At 34.4% G+C, this 20,311-nt stretch overlaps 1 protein-coding gene across 1 annotated transcript in view; it reads right to left on the bottom strand.

Moving 5' to 3' along the window:
• The window catches only part of FSTL5 (follistatin like 5), a 245,155-nt gene that overhangs the window by 37,513 nt on the left and 187,331 nt on the right, over window positions 1-20,311 (bottom strand). Inside the window, exons 9-11 of the mRNA XM_026041646.1 lie at window positions 17,695-17,856; window positions 15,749-15,883; window positions 3,761-3,787 (exon numbers count right to left, since the gene is read on the bottom strand). Coding sequence (XP_025897431.1) covers window positions 3,761-3,787; window positions 15,749-15,883; window positions 17,695-17,856 — 324 coding nt within the window. The remainder of the gene's footprint in view (window positions 1-3,760; window positions 3,788-15,748; window positions 15,884-17,694; window positions 17,857-20,311) is intronic.

The following is a 20,311-nucleotide window of genomic DNA, read 5'->3' as shown; positions in this document are numbered from 1 at the left end:
CAATTTATACCTATTACCCCTTGTTCTGTTGCTGGTCACCACTGAGAAGAGTGGTGACCACTCTTTGACCCCATCCTCTTTACATTCTCCTCTCCCGTGTTTGTTCATGTGGGCAAAACTTCCTCTCAGTCTTCTCTTTTCCGGGCTGAATAGGCCTAGTTCGCCTAGTCTTTCCTTATACGATAGGTGCTCCAGTCTCTTAATAATCTTGGTTGCTTTCCGTTGGACTCTTTCTAGAAGCTCCATGTCCCTCTTATACTGGGGAACCCAGAACTGCACTCCAGGTGCAGTCTCACCAGAGCTGAGTAGAGGGGCTGGATCCCYTCCTCCGACCAGCTGGCAACACTCCTCCTAATGCAGGCCAAGATCTTACTGGCATTYGTGGCTACCAGGGCACACTGCTGCCTCATGGTTAACTCGTCAACTAGAACTCCCAAATCCCTCTCCACAGAGGTGCTTTCCAGCAAGTCATTCACAATGGAATCAAATGAATATAAATTCTTGGGATCGAGGGATGGAAAAGTTAAAATAATTTCTGCATCAGATTGCTAGACAAGTTCTGAATCTCTGTAAAAATCACTCTTTATATATGTCGTTTATTTCAGTACAGCAAAAGAAGTATTTTATTTTATAGAAAAGCTAGAACAGGCCAGAACAGCCAGAACAGAAATTCAATGAAAATTTGAAGAGACATAAATGTTTATAGAACTATTCAATCCTTTTACTGTAGTGTTGCTTAACAAAAGGCATGATGTTTCATAGGATCCCAAACAGTAGCATCAGGAATCATATCTGTGGTCTTGCTCAGTTGTCATCACCCATTCTTCTGAGTTTTCCATGTGTCAGTTAAGATAACATTTGTTGACCTATACTATATGGATGATATAATGATCAGATAACATTTGCCAAATCTTTGGAGAAGACTATCATTGCATTCATAAAATTATCTTTTAAATAAATTGCGACAATTAACTTAGAGATTACAGTAATAAGGACATAGGGGCCTCCTGGTACAGGACCTAAGCTTCCATCGATGCAATAGTATTTGTAGGAAGATGGAAGAGTACTGAATTCTGAAACAAATCTTATTTTAACAAAGTGAGAAGACACCTTAATATCCAGCAAAATAATGAAAACAATAACATTAATGCATTTGGGGAAAAAAACTGCATGTACGTGTGTATATGCGTATACACACTCCCTCTCCCCACACCTACAGATTCCTAGTCTGCATTAAGAACCCCAGAGATATTACAGAGATATTACTTTATAAGACAGTAAGATGCATAAAGCTGTGAGCTCAGGCACAGAAAAAGTAACTTCAATTATTTTTGAGAAAGCGAATGAACTTAGAAATTTATAAATGACCACCCTCCCAAACCAAATAAAAAAATAACAAAAAAAGAAAACTAAAAAATAAATGAGAATACTCAGGGCTTTCACAATATAGCAGCTGTGTAACAATAATATACTTACAAATATTGCTGCATGTAGACAAATGTGAATCTATGTTTAAAACTGGCTGGCATTGGTTTGAAAAAAATGAGTGTGTTTGCTTTTGTAAACAAAACATTTAATAACATTTAATTTCTGTGTGCAGTTCTGGGCTCCCCAGTACAAGAGGGACGTGGAGCTTCTGGAGAGGGTCCAGAGAAGGGCCACCAGGATGATTAAGGGAATGGAACATCTCTCGTATGAAGAGAGGCTGAGTGAGCTGGGCCTGTTTTCTCTGGAGAAGAGAMGGCTCAGAGGGGATATGATTAATATGTATAAGTTCAGGAAGGGAGAATGCAGGGAGGAAGGGGACAAGCTGTTATCACYGGTGGCCAGCGATAGGACGAGGGGTAATGGCCACAAGCTGAAGCACAAGAAGTTCCGTCTCCAGGTGAGGAGCAACTTCTTAACTGTTAGGGTGACAGAGCAGTGGAACAGGCTGCCCAGGGAGGTTGTGGAGTCTCCTACTCTGGAGGTCTTCAAAACCCACCTGGATGCCACCCTGTGCCACATGCTCTAGGTGTGCCTGCTTGAGCAGGAAGGTTGGACTAGATGATCTSTAGAGGTCCCTTCCAACCTTAACTATTCTGTGATTCTGTGATATCTATACTAATATTTTTATATATATATATTATTATTGTAATTTATAAAGCTCCTTCAAAACACTTTCAGAATTTCTGACATATTAACTTACATAACAACTAGTTGTGAAAAGGCTTTTCTGTATGTCACATAAATACAGACATATATATTCAAATATATTGTGGGTATTAAAAAACAAATCAAGGGTTTGGCGATCTTAGTTGCTCCACTATTCAGCCTTCCCTCTCCTGTCAATACTTATATACTAGAAAATGACAAAGACTATCTGATGCAGAAGTTAGTGCTGATGTTTATTGGTATCTTCCAGGTTTTGTTTTCTTATAAAGGAATTCCATCATTGGRACCAGCCACAACATTCACTGGAATGGCCTTGCTAAGAAGAAACATGTGAGTGACCAAGATCTACTGTAGCAAGGGACATTGCTGTTTCATACTCCTGTCCCCTATTATGGATTAGTTTCCTTTCAACTTCCCAACAGTTATAGAGAAACTGGCATTCATAAAATTAGAAAAAACTCTTTCCATAAGTCCCTTGGCAAATTACTATTTTAATCAGTCTTTATTGTTACGGAATTCAATTTTTCCTAAGTGCTTTATAATCACTGAAGGCATCACAGAACTTGGCTTGAAAAAACAGTCCTTCAAAAATCTTGGGGTGCCAATGTTTTCAGTTCTCTTTTCTTACACAAGATAAGTCTGGGAGTAAAACCTCAAAAAGCAGTGAGAATGCCATACAGCTGAAAATTAGAACTTCKGGTATACTTCCTTAATTGCTAATAGCTAAATGGTACGCAGCTCTGAACAAGTCAACTGTACACTGCAAAGCCAATACAGCAGGAGGGTAATAGTGAGCTCATGCTCACTATAATTTGTGAAATGATTTGTTTACCAGTTGAGGAATATCCAAAACCCTAGTTCTTCCTATTTGCAAAGGCACTGGAAAATGCCAAAGACTGCTAAGCAAACCAAATGTTGATTTTCAAATCTTGCAACTAATTTAAAATACCTCTTTGAGAATCACTCAGCTGAACTGAATTCCCAGAAAAGTCTGAGCCACTTACAGTACAATGCAGCTTCCAATGGAAGTAACTAAAAACTTCTTATTGTTGAAATATTTGAATTCCTAAAGAGTAACATTAAATTGAAATCAGACTACATAAAGAGATGAGATCTCACGCCAACACTGCGATTTTATACTTTTTCATGGTGACACTTATTTCTGCAATGTGCTAGATGCAAACATTAACACAAACATCAAAATAACCCATCTTGCAAGATGAAAGACACTTCATGGTTTCTATATTAATAATATAAAATATTGCATTATATTTATCCTTGAGAGGTCCAAAACTTGGAAGTCCAAAACTTAGAAGCCCTTCATGATCATACGTCTCACTAAGAAACAAGACCCTCACTCAGAATGAAACTGTTTAAGATAGTAACTTTGACAAATAAGAATAATTCATACAAAAGGATCAATTCCAACAGCAGACAGTTTGGCTGGAAATGTTATCAAGTCAGTTAAATCAAATCCACCGAGTGTTACAAGGGGGAAGATAATTACTATAGTCTATGAACAATAAATTTGTACAGGGCACAGCAGACAAACATTTCACTGAAAAATACATTTTACTGAAAAATACAAAAAAAGAATGATTTGTACCTTGTTCTCGCCACAATATGTTTGCGACTGTAGCATGTAGGAAAAAACAGAAAACACAAATGAACAAGAAAAAAATCATGAAAGGACGCATCAATTATGAAATAATTAATATGTTTTAACTTCTGATTCACTGAAATACTTACAATGTAAACTGATGGAAACTACAAATTAACAGTAAATGTAATAAAGCTCTGTATGTCAAAATGATAAAGTCATGATTAATCATCATAGTTACTGGGGTTAAAGTGAATCCCACTTTAACCACTCCCAAGCTAATTCCTGTAGCCTTTTATGAACAGTATGTTTCATAATCCACTAAAAAAAATGTGGCATTTTCATACACAGAAATTGTGTAGATAAATTAGAAATTATGCAATTTTCATCAGTTCCTATAAAAGTACATTTGAACTTTGAAGAAATTTATTGCAGAACGTAAAGACAAGAGAAACAGATAAAAACAAAATGCAAAACTAATATTTAAAGTTACTGTTCTGTATTGCTCTAACACAACTATGGTACTTTGAAGTTGATATGATGTTTAATACTAACCTTGGGAAAGTGCAGAAGTGAACTGTTAGATAGTATAGCAACATTTTTAAGGAGTACGGTGTTTGGATTTTGGACATTTGAGAGCAATGAAAACTTATTGTACTCATTTGCTATCTGTTGCTTTTTTTCCTGATTGAGGAAAATAAAAAGGATGCAAATACAACTGSAGATATTTTAAATATTTAGAGCTCAGTATTCCATAGAATAAGCTGTTTACAACATGGCCATTAAAGTACTTGGCAACGTAATAGTCTTAGAGAAAAATTTAAAAGAGTACCATATCTAGAACAAGCACACAAGTATAGTTGTCACAAACCTGATATAATGAAATTGTGATGTTTATTAGAACAGAGTGTGGCAAAAGCTTAATACACCCATGTGCTTTAAACATTAGCAGGCAGCAATGGGAGACACATTATTAAAAGCAATTACCTTGCTACTAAGGAAGTCCTTCAAACTTGTCTTGTTCAAAGGATAAGGAAGAACAATCACCACTCTAGAAGTCATTGGGCTTTTACTGAAAATTGCTAGTGAAAAGACTCATACAGTACACCATTTCTCTTGCTCTTTAATTCAAAAATAAAAGAGCATCAGATGTGTAAAAATCTGGATATTTTTATTTATCAGGGCACTATCTGACAAAATGATGATAAGAGAGTTCTGGGGTGTTTGGCTTGCTTCTACCCATCCTCTACTATTTTTGTTTTAATTCTCTGTTGAATGTACTTGATTGTAATGAGCAAGCTCATTATATGTATGACCTTAGATGCAGTATGTAACCTGTATTACTCAGTTATTCCTTGATAAAATGAGGGTGATAATGACTTTTTATACCTAAGACTTTCTGGCACAAAAATGAAATATTCTTACATAAGTGGAAAGTAGCAGTAATACTGTTAAAGTGAAGCAGTGTTGAATGCTACAATAAAATGTCACTTTTCTACAGAGAGAGAGACTTTTCTTCTCTCTTATGACTAAATACCATGAAAGCTAAATGAAATATTTTTATAAAATGCTAATTTGATGCCCCAACACTCATAAGTAAAATAGGAATCAACAGAAAACTTAACATCTGAAGAATTTCTTAGATTGTTGCAGTAAGAGGACAAGTCCTTTAAAAATYGAAGGTGGAAAAAAAAAGCAAAAAGACACATTTTCTGCCTTATGTATTGATGTGGTGAAATACTTTTGGTAATATTTTTCACAATAACAGAAAAAAAAAAGTATCTTCTGAAATCCAAATATTGATTGTTCATAATTTGACAGCAACTTTTTACTGTTATTTTGTCTCATCAAAACACCATCTTTGTTATTAAGATTCTGTAAATATTTTACTTGAATTTCTATCAGAATATTCCGGCTGATGAAAGTCAGCAGTCAACAATCTCATTTCACCTTTGCTGTACTAAACTTTGTACCATGAAATAGGAATCACTGATTCCACTGACTGATCCAGTGGAAGCAAGAGGTAAAGCAAGAAGTATTACAGGCAACAGGATGGGATATAGGAAGATGTAATATTATATGGCAAATAAATAAATAGAATTTCCACTCTTTCTGTTATTTTTTGAATTGCCTTACCATAATCTGCTGTGCTCCACTATTATCAGCATGATTTCTCTCACTTAAAACAGTGGTTTAATTTCTGTTCTTCATTTACGTTTTTATATGTATATACAGTCCTCCTGAGAGCGCTCTCACCTTCCCCCAAGTTTCATTTTTTTTTTTGCACTAATGAATTATTTTGCACGTTGGAATATTTGCAAGAAAGAGAAAGAAGAAACCTTCCAATAATGCCTTCTTCATTGGGTCTTGCCCTCTGTCAAAATGAGGAACAACACAGAAAATTTCTCTTGCACTCTCTGCTGCTGTTAAACTGCTGTTTAGCAATGGAACAACAGAAGCATCAAGTGCTGGAGGGCAGAAATTCCAAATGTTTCATTAGCACTGAGTAAAATATCTCACTCTCTATGAATTTTAACCAAATTACAAATCCATAAAAACRCATCTGTTTTCCTTCTGAATCATCCAGTTTTATAATATAGCTTGTACTATTCCAAATGAGTAAGAAATAACTGTTTTATAAAACCTGAAACTAATTAAATGTTGCTTTATGTATCTGAATTTGGAATCAACAGGTTTTATGCTGCAAAACAGATAAATAAACAATAATTAGGATCTTTTTAATAAACTTAGCAGTCATTCCAGAGTTTATAGCACTTCAGGAYGCTTCCAAAAACTGTAGCCAGAAGTGTGCTCCAATTTTCTATTTAAAAGTAAAAGGTGTTATCCTTACTGCAAGTATGGAGAGACCTAGTTTCTGTTATTAACATACCACATGCTAATATGTTTATATCATATGCCAGTGCTAAATGAAATAATGTCTTAATTCTTTCAAAACATTCACCTAATTTCTTAAATGTTGTGGTGTGATTTGATGATTTCCCTTTCTTTTCCTTCATCCCAAAGGAGTCATAAAAATAATATCCAAGTAAGTTGCAGGAATGTTTCTGTAGTAGTGCTTACATGAACATAGTGTGAGAATTCTGAGAAAGTAGTTGCAATACACATTTATTGTTCATCTTATAGCTACAAGAGTAACTGTTAGGAAAAAAATAATTTCAAGATGTTTGGAGGAATGCTGTCTGCATACTTCACTGATAGCCACCACCTTTGGGACCTTTTCTGGTTTATCACAAACACATGAGAAAAAGAGCATATCTGTTATATTCTTGCTTGTTCTCTTATCTGTAATGTATAAACACATGCCCTTATGTTAAAAGGCAAGACTATGCCACCTTTACTGTCTGACTGCTGAGCTACAGTTCTGTAGGTATGTAACAATGTGTGACAAAACATTTCTCCAATTGCATGCATGTGTGCATTTTGATATATAAGTGAGTAAATATCTTCCAATAAACTAAACAGTATAAATCTGGGATGGATTTGCTGCTTGCCCACCACATTAGCTTATTGTTTCTAATTTGTTCTTTATAAATCYTCGAAATGAATCATGCTGAATTTCTTTCTCACAGCACACTAATACAGTCTGTATTAGTAATGAAGTAGAAATGGTTCATAGGTCGAGTTTCTATTCCCCCACCTCGAAATGTGGAATAGAGTCTTTGTCTATGATGCTGTCAACAAGCACAAACGTATTTAGCTCAGCCATAAAATAAAATATCAACATAAATTATCTCCAAGGAATTACACAACTAGGTATCTCATATAAGATGTGACAGGAAGATACCATTAAATATGCATAAAGCCTTTCACAGAAAATTTAGGCCATAAATCACAGTCAAAAGGCTTTTAGTCTTATTCCAAGTTCTAGACCATAGAAATGCCTGGTTGCTTCTGAAGGCCATAAACCTGTCAAGGTAGTAGGATTCAGATCACATAATCTCCTGTCAGGTGACAGGATTTGGACATTATGCAAAAAAGGCACTGGTTTAGAAATAGATCTACTTAATGGTATGGAAAGACATTATTTTTTAAATACAGCCCCAAGACACAATGCATGAGGTGGATAATTTTCAGCCTGCTCTGTGCAAATAGATTAGAGAATTTATAGGAGAAAGTGTGTGATGATGTCACAGGGGGTGAAGCAAATAGCATAAGAGCCTGTGATTGATAACCAGGAATAAAAACTCATAAATATTAAAATAACGTCAAGCACTGCTAAGTTGGTCCCAAAAATGCCTTAGTAGCACGATTAGACAACTTTCTGTCAGGATAACTGACTGCCTAGGTACGTTCCTAAGTCTCAATACTTGAAAAAATAAGAGGAGTACTGAAGGAGACATTAATCAAGCGGAAGCTGAAACATGTTTTATAAAACAAAGTTTTGGGAAAAAAAAACTAAGAAAACTGAAAATATTGTGGTGAACAAAAAAATTGCAATAATAATAACAAATCTACAGAATTGCTTAGCTTTAAAAGCTTTAAAAACAGCACATGCTTTTACAATATATTATTCCAGCTTGATAGAATATATTAAAATGGAACTGAGAAGAAAACAAAGTGGAAACTGTTGTATCTGTCAAAGTCACAGAGAAATTTTTAAATATTCGAAAATTGCCAGTGAAAGTATTCTTGTCTTTGACATTCAGTGACATTCAGTCCTGTTTATTTTCCTTTTCCTGTAATATCAGAGTACTCTATATTGATGTACTCTATTCCACTAATTCTACTAAATATTCCTGTGCTAGCACAAATTTACTTTTTTTTTTTTTTTTTTTTTTTTTTTTTAAGCTCACAAAATGGTTTATTTCTACTCCATAACTATGCAGTATATTACATATATAACTCATATTACTTTGGCTAAAATTTGCCATATATAAATTACTGGTCATAATACCATCTGACTATAACCTGAAAACAAACAGCCCACAGGTGGACAATGCTATTTCCTTTCCCTGTTTTCATTTCAGGACTATATTCTCTGTTACAACAAAAGACAGGAACATCTCAGACCACCCTATCTTCTTATTTGTGTGTGTGTGTGTGTGTGTGTGTGTGTGTGTGTAGTCAAGAAACACTGCCAACTTAAAATGCATCTGTATTTTCTGCAAGCTAGAAAAAGAAAAGCTGTCTCTTTAGCTTTTCAAAAAACTAAGAAATAGCAGCCTTGAAAAGGACAACACTTTTTTTTTTATAGTCTTCCATTCATAATATTCTTCTATAAATACCGTTCTGTATTTGCACAGAAGTAGGATAATAATTGAATACATAAGGCTGATGGAGTACTACCTTATAAGTAACAAAATAGATGGTAAATGGCCAATAGCCAATAGATGGTAAATAGCCAAATGTTTCTCAAAAGAAACATTTTAACTCAACTGGTCCAAACAAAGAATATAAAAACAGTTCAAAAGTTTGAGGACACATTTAACTTTTAATTTTGAATAAATTTTGCAGTATTTTGTAAAGTTCAAGAAGATCACCAGCATTAGAATAATAATAATAATAAAAATGATAATAATACCTGAAGTAGCTATAAACTAGTTTGAGTGGAACATATGTCCCAGACAAAAGAATAAACAATTCTCACAGTAAGAAATTAAAGGTCAAGGATATAATTATAAGCCAGCTAATATGTTTTAGTTGAAATTAGGTCTTATCAAACAAACCAAATTATATTCTTTGAAGAGATTACAAATTTGATTAATATATAAATTTATACAGACAGAAAACTGAATTCTTCCAAACATCTCATTTGTTACCACAAAATGTTCTGATAAAGTATTAGTTATAAAATAGTAGTCAAGTATAATTCAATTGAATTCAGCACTGTCAAACTGAATGAATGATCCCAAAAAGTGGTTTTTAATATGAAGTCATTAGTAAATTGTGCAGAAGGCTGTGGTAGAATGTACTCCAGAGGAACTGGCAGTGAGTACGATCTTTACTAGTCCATCAGTAACCTGGAAACAAATATAAAATTATTTCCTATGAAGTCTGTGAATTATCTGTTATGGTAAATAAATTTTGCAAAGCAGTTTGACATGCTTTGTAAAATGCATATCTAAAATGAATATTTTTCTTTTATATAACCAAAAGAGGATAAAAATACAGACTATTCCTGAAACCTGTATCCTCTGTCACCCAGGGAGTAGGGAAAAAGCAGAATTTGGAAACTGAGGCCTGAAAGAATTTGGGCTGCAGAGTAGATAATTTATAAGCATAAACTTCCACTGCTGGTACTAAGGAAGAGAAGTGCAAAGGGATATATGGGTAGAGAAGGACAGAATCTGTTTCTGCAAACAGAGCTCTTTTTTAAGCTGATATTGGAAAAGTTCTGACAAAAAATAAATACATAAAATAAAACAAATCCCCTCTAAGTCTTATGCTATCAGTCTTATTTTGAGATACTTCTGTTCAGTGTGTGAAAGATAAATTATTCAGTATTTAATGATGGTGGCTTCATAGGTTAAAAATACTTAAAATATCATTCATTTGACAAAAAAAAAAAATCAAAGGAAATGGCAACTCACCGAGCTCACATTAAAAAAACAGGTATGTATACCTGTACACTGGTGAAACCGGTTAAGTAGTGAAGTAACAAACCAAGAAATATAAGAGATTCTCCATSTCTTTGCATCTTTAACTCTGGTTTAAATGCATTTCTGGGAGGATATACTTTAAGCAAACATAGCATTAGAGATCTGCATTCAGGCATAACAGGATGAAATTTAATGTCTTGCGAAATGGAGAAGATAGATTAGAATTAGATGCAGTGGCTCTGTCAAGCTGAAACTTTGTGAATCTATGAAATGTCTTTTCTGAAAAAAAAAACCAAACTGAATGAAACTAAAACCAGATTTTAATTTGCTAGGCGTCTAACAGTCATGATTACAGCAGACACTTTTTCCCATACAGCTGAGTTCTCTCAGATATTATTAGATCAGGACAGTGGGGGAGATACTTTTATCTTCACCGAGACTGGAGGAGACACTTTTATCTTCACTGAGATTTACATTAGATCATTATCCCTCCAAATGTTTTTTACCAGTCACCTCAGGGTTATCCAGCTATCTCACAGCCCTCTCCTGCTTGATGGCTTTGACCAAAAACTTGAGAGAAAACAGAWTTCACAGCACTGGAAGAGTTTCTGGTCTCTGGAGAGTTTAAGCAGTTCTTACACCCATAAATATTTTAGATGCTACTGCTGCAGGTGTAGGATGTAACTGTTCTATTCAGATCTATTCACTAAGTATGTGGTATACTTCTTGCAGAGCATAAAAGTCATAGTATGTTAAAATGAACTTTCTGAAAATCTGTATGAGGAACCAATCTGGACGCATCAGAAATACAGATGTAATTAGTATTTATGTTTTCTATATTAATCTAAAATGTTAATTAACACAGAAGAGATCAATATCTGATGGGAAAAGCCTTCCAAACTCTCAAACCATAATAATCATAAGTAGTTTCCAGTTGAATTATAATATTCTCATGAAACATCCACTTTCTGTTTAGGGCCAAGTATTCTCAGTCTAAAGTATTCTTTCAAATAGAGATTGAAAAAAACATCCCATGAATTCTTAGGCAAAGGTCTCGCTGGGAAGGAGAACAAAGACCACAGTATAAAAAGTATGCACAATAGGTAGGAATTTAACAAGAGGATTGTCATCCTGTCTCATCCTGGAGAAAAGCGAGTATGGAGGTACCTGTAACCACCTTCCAGTACATATGAGGAGGTCATCAAGGCAATGGAGCCAGGCTCTTCACCAACTACCACAGCTGGACAAAAAGTAGGGGGGKTTTCATTCCCACAAGCCTTTCCTTCAGGTCTGATGCAGAGGCAACACACTTCAAAGCCTKAAGAGTAATTCTTACTATTTCATTACTTAAATTGCATTTAGTCCTGATAGTCTTCTAAAAGACGGGCTCTACAGAGAGCAGATGATGTCTGCAGAAAGCTACCAGTCCCTGAAGTCCCTACCCAATGTCTAAATCATAGATTGTTTGGAGATTTTTACTTTGTCCATCTCTGGAGAAATTATTACCATAGTTGGATCACATTCCCATGAAAACCTGCCCACATGAATCACCAATAGCAAGTTCCAGACTACAGTATAAAAGGCTATCAGTAAATCACCATAGCATTCTTAATATAAGGAAAAAACAAACAACAAACAAACATGTTTTCTACATAGTACCTGTTTCATGAGTGGTGATAACATATTAGTAAATATATATAGCATATTAGTAAATATATAGAGATATATTTGAAAAAATTATGTACAAGAGCAGCAATTAAATGTTTCAACCTAAATGACTGACATTTTAACAACTAAAAATAGACAGTACTAGGCATTTGTCAGCAGAGCTTACAACAGATGTTTGGGGCAAGATAATATAAACTAGCAATTTACATCACAATTTATTAGTCTATCAAAAACATGCATGCATTTGGACAAAATGTTAAATGTATCAAATTGCTGCTACAAAATGAGATTACTGGTGAAACAATATGCTGAAGTCAAGCTATATTAAAGAAAAATATTTAATTACTCTCACCAGAGACTACGCCAAAATGAAAACATAGTTTCAGAAGTTTTATTTTTAGTGCACATTGTAATAGGCTTAAGTGCTAAGAAAAGCCAAAAATATTCTTGAGACTGTCTAAAAGTTTTACCAGTGAATGACAGAGCAAATCTTCAGTTTAATACTGGCATGTATTTAACGGAGCTGTATGACAAAACACTATTTTTCATTAACTTTAATCTCAAATTAACATCTTGATGACAAATCATTATCATCACAGTACATTGACTTTTCTTGAAAACTGGAATGGATCATATTTTTGTTCTAGCAGCTGAAAACATTAAAATACCCAATGCCCTTACTCTTCTATATATTTCACTATATATTTTTATTTTTGCTACTATCACCATATTTCCCACAAATCAGTATAGGTTTGCCCTTCATTTGTCCTTCTTTTGTGTGTTTTTTTTTTTTTAATAGAGACACAAACATTATATATGCATGTAACCACTTGGAAAGCCTAACAATTATTAGGCGCATGATAGAAGAAAAGCCCTACATATTATTTAGCAGTCTATTTTTATCTATAATTGTACTGATTCTGAGACAGAAATACTAGAAAATGTAAGATTTTCTCTGAAGAGCAGATGTTTGCACTAGCAAGACTTATCCATTCCTAATGTAACGAGGCAGCCACTTCTGCCACTTATATTACTTTTTTCACAAAACATTTTGAGAAAAAATTCTCATTCTCAAACATTCTGAAAACATCTCAAAATATTAAGTTTTATACACAACAATATTATATGTTAAAAATGAGATTCCACAGATATCTCCTAAAAATTGAGTGAACATTCACTTTGAATATTGTCTTTCTAGGAAATAAAATATATCCACTGGTAAAAAATGGCATCGTGTTTTAGGTTCATTTTGTAGTTTATAAAGCTTAATGCAATTATAGTTTTAATATTATGGAAGTCTACTATAAAAGCTGTCAATACTTCTTGAATAGCTAACCAGGTAAATAACCTTCAGTGCTTTTATTTTGTGAAGAGCTTTACTCTRTGTAACATTTTAAAAAAAGAAACACAGATTAAATGACTACCTAGTGAGAAGCTGTTCTGATTTTACCCAAAGCAATATTATGCTATGAGATTGCAGAAGGGAGGCTTTTGTAAGAAAAAAAGGTCAACAAATGAAAAGCTTCATTAAGGAAATGAACATGTCTGCTTTATTTCCTTAAAAGAGGATTAAAGCAGATTAAAAAAGAAAAATCTATAGCAGGTACAGTTTAYATTAGATCATATGAAATCATATTTAAAACATTATACTGTAATTTCAGTTTTCTAAACCTAGAGAGATCTCTTTGTAGAAGGACCTTAAAACAGCACATCTAGCAAAAAGTGAGCACATAGCTTCAATGTCTGTCAAAATTTGTACTTTCGAAGACTGACTGATATTAGAATACTGATATTTATAGTAATTGTTCTTTTACATTAGCATTTACATTTGTATGCTCAGCATGTTTTTGAATTAGAGTAAACATCTTGTGTAACTACTTGCTGCACTTGTATTCTATTGTTCTGATGCACTTCTAGACTATGCCTGCATTTCTACATCCACCAATTTTTAGAACACCATGTTCAGACAGGTAAGGATATACTGATAAAACTCCTCTTGGACATAAGACACAGAGTTTAAAATAAATGAATTCTCTAAGAATGAAAGAGTCTGTGATGAATTAGGCATATATATTCTTTCTTCCTTCATTTACATCTTTCATGTCATTGATTATCCTAAGAGCTTTATTGCTACTGGCTTAAAAGCTTTTGTTGCAAGTGCTGAAAAACAGTGCTCCTTGCATGGTGTGTGATTTTATTAACCCTGTAAAGCTAGGTGATTTAAAATTCTTGCAACATACTATAAGCCCTGAAAGCAATATTTTGCATAGGGATGGCTATTCACAATATTTTGCATAGATGTGACTATTTCTGATACAGCACAAGCAGATCTAAAATAGTAACTACATGGACTCTCAACTGTTAAATATAACTYATTTACTAAGGCCAAAGAAACCTTCCTAAAAATTTTTCAGTTCTCCAAGCCTTGTAACTTGGTAACAGCCATAATTATCTTTTTCTCTTTCCAGACTGCTGAAGACAAAATGAGGTGACACATCAACTTCATAACACCAGATTACTAGAATTTCAAAATGATCAAAACTACTTATTTATCCTCAGTTGCCTTTCCAGAATGTCTAAGTAGTCATATTCATGACTCTCTTACAAATATAGATAAAAAGAGAGAAAAAAATAGAAACACATGCTAAGACTTTCAAAATGACAGATATAACTAATGCTACTCAAAGTAGCTACGTAAATGTATTAACCTTTGTGTTATAAAACTTTCCTACATGGAAGATTTCCTTGCAAATATTTAAAGCCTAATAAATCTATATGTAGCTGAACTCAGTGTCTTATAATACAAAATGTCAGACAGCCTTGCAGTGATACTAATTCTGCCTGTAGTATCTCCTGAATACTCATCATTGTTAAATAAGTTTCCAGATAAATAGGAATCCTTTGGGTTAATGCATTCAGACTTACTAGTAAAATAACTATCATTTTACTAGATCTATTTCCAATGAATATATATAGCATTCATTAAAATATYTTTTTCTTTTTTCTTTTTATTTTTTAAGACTCAAGCTAGAATATAAATGCAAGAACGGATTTTTCTGAGAAGGTAAAAGAGAAAATGAAGTGGAAAATATTATCTAGGAAGACAAATAAACAGAGTGTATCAGCCCCACTCCTATTCAACATAAAAAAACATCACAGAGAAAACCACTTCGGGGTGGTAGATAYGCATTTCTCTGGCACACTGAACTTCCAGTCTAGCAAATAAATATTAGCACTGCTGCTTCACCTTTCTGGAGGACTGCAGTTATCAAGGGCCTAAGATTTCATGGGCCGGGTGATCTGGAAATGGTTAAGTGCTCCAGTTGAGATCAAGTCTTGTGATGACTGTCATGTCATCAGGGCAAAATTTGACTCTGGATATGTGAAACACAAAGAAAAAAAAACTGGGGAAAAAAAAGACTTCTTTGAACTGAACTGAAAAAAAATAAAACAAAAACTATTTTTAATTCCCCACCTAGCAGGAGTACTTTCCTGACTTATTTAGTAATCTGCTTCTTTTTTCCCCCCTTCTTATTTTCTTCATATGTGACAATCCTGTAATGTACAAATGGCATAAATTTTAACACTGATTATGTCCTTTTCCTTCTTTGATTCTTGTCATCACTATTTGAACTTTTTTTTTTTTTTTTTTTTAAATCAGTACCTAGGTGTACTCAATTTATTTAATGATTCATGCTATTTTCAAAACAAATTTTCTTTTAATGGGAAACATTACATGTTTTCTTATATTTCTCAGAATACGTACGGGTCTTTCGAGCAGAGTCTTCCACAAAAAGAGAAGAAATGTCTTCATCGACTCCTGCTTCATTCTTTGCAATACAAGTATATGCTCCTGTATCTTCATAGCGCACATTGCTAATGTGAACCTCACTGCCATTTGCTGAAAAGAGAGGAAAAATTCAGCATGCGAACAAAAAACTTCTGTTTTGCTACAGTGCTTTCAACTTATACATTCAGAAGGCTTTTTCATCTTATGCTAATGAAACCATTTTCCTTCCTGAGTTCATAACTTGGATGCATGCCAAACTACTCCAAAAGTGTTCGATGGGTTAGAGAGCTATGTATGCTATTATTCATCTCACAGATAACAGGAATATCTCATCTGATCTTGCAATTTGGAACCAAATATCAATCTGGCATTTTAGATCTGTTTAAATGATTATGGACATCTTTAAAAACAGCATTCCTACTTCTACAGGAAGATACTGTGTTCTCATTATGCTGCATTTGAACACTTAACACTTGATTACTGGTTTGACACAAAATATCTAGAGATTCCAAGGAACTTAATGGGACTGATTTTTAACATAAATAATAATTTTAATATAATTAGCTGTTTCTAGCAAACATAGGCAACTATATTTGCTTTCAGTTGAATGCAATGCAGAAATAGAAAAGCAGGCGCTTTGGAATTTTATACCTAGGGCAATGCAGGAATCCATAGAAACTACRGCCTGAAATAATTTTCAGGAATATTTTCTGACAAATCTCTGGCCAAATAAACATAGCTGGATTATGCACATGGAGGAATCCGTATTTCCACAGAAATGAGGAACTGTATGTCCAACGGAGTAGGAATGTTAGTGAAGTTTCCACAGGCACAAGACTTTAAAAAAATGTGAATAGAAAATGTAAATATCTATGTGAGCATCAACTCACTGCAGTTTAAGTTCATCTATATGATTTACACTTATTTTAAAAACTGGACTTTTTAAGTGGAAATTCTTATTTGGAAGCAGCTGTTGTACACCTGTGCCACTGCTTCTCACTCTGCAGACCCATTTCTATTGCTCTACCCTATTCTATTGCTCTATCCTATTCACGAGATGTGTATTAGGATACATCTTGTACATGCAAGAGTACATTGATTGTACAATATTGAGAGAGAAAACCAGAAGCACRTGATATTTTTTCAGAGACGATTATAAGATAATCAGTAAAACAGTAAGAAGCAAGAAAGCCTTGAGCTCAGCAGGATGCCAACGTGGGCASATGCACCAAATTCACCCAGGTCTGAATATGTATAAAATCTCTCCAACTRGCCTCTGTTGTTGTTTGAAAGTTTGGCTGTGCTGTGTTTTTTTGTTGGTTTGTTTTGGTGCAGAGCTCTTGCATCTCTTCTGGAGATCCACTGAGACCCCTCAGACAACTATTTCAGATATTTCAGATCTTTCTTCTCCTTTCCTCTCTACCAGGTCTCTAACTCTCATTTCAGTTCTCCTGAGTTCTAAAATTACATAATTTTTTGTTTCCCATTCAGCTGCAGAAAATATGACCTTTGATCCACATTCTGATACTTAGACCTAGTGTCAGGAAAAATGATTGGATTAATACCACTGTACTAGAATAAAATCTTCATTACAGACAAAAATGTTGCTACCTAATTTAGATAGAAGCATACCAACTGCAATAACAAATAACAATACTGTATTTATGACAGGGTCTTGGGCTGCTTGCTGTACTAAAAAACCACAGACTTTTGAATAGAGAACTTACAGATAATTCTGCCAATAAACACCACCAATATTCCAATAAAGAGAAAGCAGAGATGCATTTTGTAGAATAACTGGAAAATGTCTCCTGAAATGTTTATACTTCAGCCCTTGGTTAAAACTGCATAAAAAAGAAATCTAGTATATAGCAAAGGATAYAGCAACAGAGCATTCCCAACCTGAAGAAAAGCCCCTTTACCTTGAAGAGTTAGCTGTTTGGATAATTTTGGAGCAATATCAATTCCATTCTTGAGCCAACCAAGTTGTGGGTTGGGAATACCTTCAGCATGGCACCGCAGGCTGGCTGTCACACCGGGCTCCCTTGCCTGGCTCTCTGGATAGACTCGGATGACTGGGGGAACTAGAGGCAGAAAATAATTAGCATGCAGTGGAGAAAAATGTTATCTTCCTTAAAAAAATGTAAAAAAAAAAATGCACAGATGTGGTATCAGTCACACATTCAGTGAGATTTAACACCAAACTCTGTCACAATAAATTTATGAAGCAGAAAGTATATTTAATAAGAAATAACTCTTCTCGTTGCCTGTAGTATCAACTTACAAGCTTGAATTTTAAATTCACTAGTCCTGTGATTTGTAGTAAGATTGATATTTTTTCCTTACATTATTAAAAAAAAAAAAGTGATTAGTGTAGAATGTACCAGGATCTTCCAGAAAGTTATAGCATGATATATAGAGATTGTAATTGTCCTTTTTAACAAGTCTTTTAACTTTTTCACCTCCACTTTTTTTTTTTGCTCCTCAAGATATATTTTAGCAATCTTTATCACTTGTGCAATTAACATKATCTTGTTTATAATACTTAACACTCTCTTTAGCAATAGTAAATGATATTATTCTGAAGTGAAGCAAAACACCAAGATCACAGGATTACACATATTGACATATGCCCACTGAAAAATTACAGATATGACTGGATGGCTTTGGATTTTATCACATAATATCTCACACTATCTGAAGATGAGATCAGTTCATTTTAAGTGACAGTAATAAAGTACTTAAATTAAATAATTTCTTTTTGAGTGTTACTGGTATATAGACTGGACTTCTAAGTTTCACTATTAGCAAAAAATAAGAACGGTCACTYTGCCAAGGTTTGTGAGCTGATTACTATTCATACTTATCAACCAAGTCTGTTATATATTGCATTACTAATGGTAGAGAAGGGACATATATCACAGTGGACATATTCCTGTTGGTAACCAATGATTGTCTTGCTATTTAGATTTTTTACATGAATAATCATTGACCTTTAATTACACATAGACACAACTTTTGCGGGAATTCCTCAAAAAAAAAAAATCTGTAAAAAAGCTTAAAAGACATAATTCCTGACCCTCAAAGTATTATTTCATATAGTTATAAAAATATGAAATATTTGCCRGTGTCACAAACCACAGCAGGGTAGAGGATGAAATATCAGTGGATAATGAAAAAGAGATAACAAGATCAAAAATTAACTGTGACTATTTCAGCAAGAGTTCAAGTATTTTCAAATGCTATCCARCTGTTTACAAGAAACGACCCAGCAGGCTGTCCTATTAGAGCATCGGTATGTCACAGACTACTGCATCTCAGGAAGTGAAAAATAGTAGTTTTCAGGGATACTTCTTTTAAAATATAAGTGAAGATCAAATAATATGTCTGAAATATTACATATAGACCCCACATGCAAACTATAAAATGTATGAAAAGAGCATAGAAGAAAATGAAAAATAGAATTGTGACTGCAAGTTGCTCAGACTACCAGCTGAGAGCATGGCCACATAAAAACTAGAGATTTAAGGTTTCCATCTGTCTCCTGGAAGGGAATTTGTTTAATGGGCACAGAGGTTCTACTTCTGTTCTTCTCCAGCCTGCTGTTCCCATTCCCCTTGCTCTCCAGCTCTTCCTAGCCATGCCTTTTCCTGCATCCCTTGTGTCGGTCCCCTTGGGACATGCTTTCCTTGCTGGCCTCCTCAGTGAGCCCTGCCCAGGTGCCTGAGCCTCTTTCAGCAAGGTCCCTCCAATTCCTTCCCTAGAAACCATTCAGCCTTTCTTAACATCATCTATTTCCTTGGCCAATCTACCCATTTTTGCAGGATTTCCCCTTGCCTCCAAACCAAATGGTTTCCTTCTCCATTTTGCTCGGGTACCCTTACAGCAGAGAGCACTGCTGCTATTTCTTGCTCTCAGACCCCATAGCATCTCAGCAGCTTGCAGGATTAAATGTCAGGCATTGCCAGTCTTTGTACACCTGCTACCTCTGCTGGAACAACCTTCCTGTGAATAAAATGCAGCGCACGTGAACAACTGCTGCTGAGTGAGTGTGAGCAGAAAATYGTCAAGGTCAAATTTTAGAGAATTTTTACTAACTGGAAAAAAAAAAAATGTGTGTGTGTGTCTATAAAGTTTTAGTTTGGACAAAAAATAAAACAACATATTTTCCCTCAACCTCCTACTCAGAATACTCTGGATGATTTAGCTGCAAATTAAATAGATATTTTAGGCAAATATCCAGTACAGAATATTTCAGCCTGAAGGGTTTACATTACACAAAGTTATAAGCAACTGAGAGCAGTATTTTATAATAAAAAGCATCAGTCTGTCATGACTCCAGCTGTTGCTCCAGTTTTTGTTTACTTCCCAAATCAGATTGTACATGCTAAACACATCAATTTAATAATTCTGTGCTTTTGGCAAAATTTGCTATTTTACAAGGCCTCACACACCACTGGGAACATACACAGCCTGGAAATAAACCTGAACTTCAAAAGRGAAGGTTTACGATCTCTCTTGAAGGAAACCAACAGATAT

The sequence above is a fragment of the Nothoprocta perdicaria genome, unplaced genomic scaffold (assembly GCF_003342845.1).
Source record: "Nothoprocta perdicaria isolate Ctin4 unplaced genomic scaffold, notPer1 scaffold_29, whole genome shotgun sequence".
Classification (NCBI taxonomy): Eukaryota; Metazoa; Chordata; class Aves; order Tinamiformes; family Tinamidae; genus Nothoprocta; species Nothoprocta perdicaria.
The sequence above is the reverse complement of the archived record's forward strand: the minus strand, read 5'-3'. Positions and strand labels throughout refer to the sequence as shown.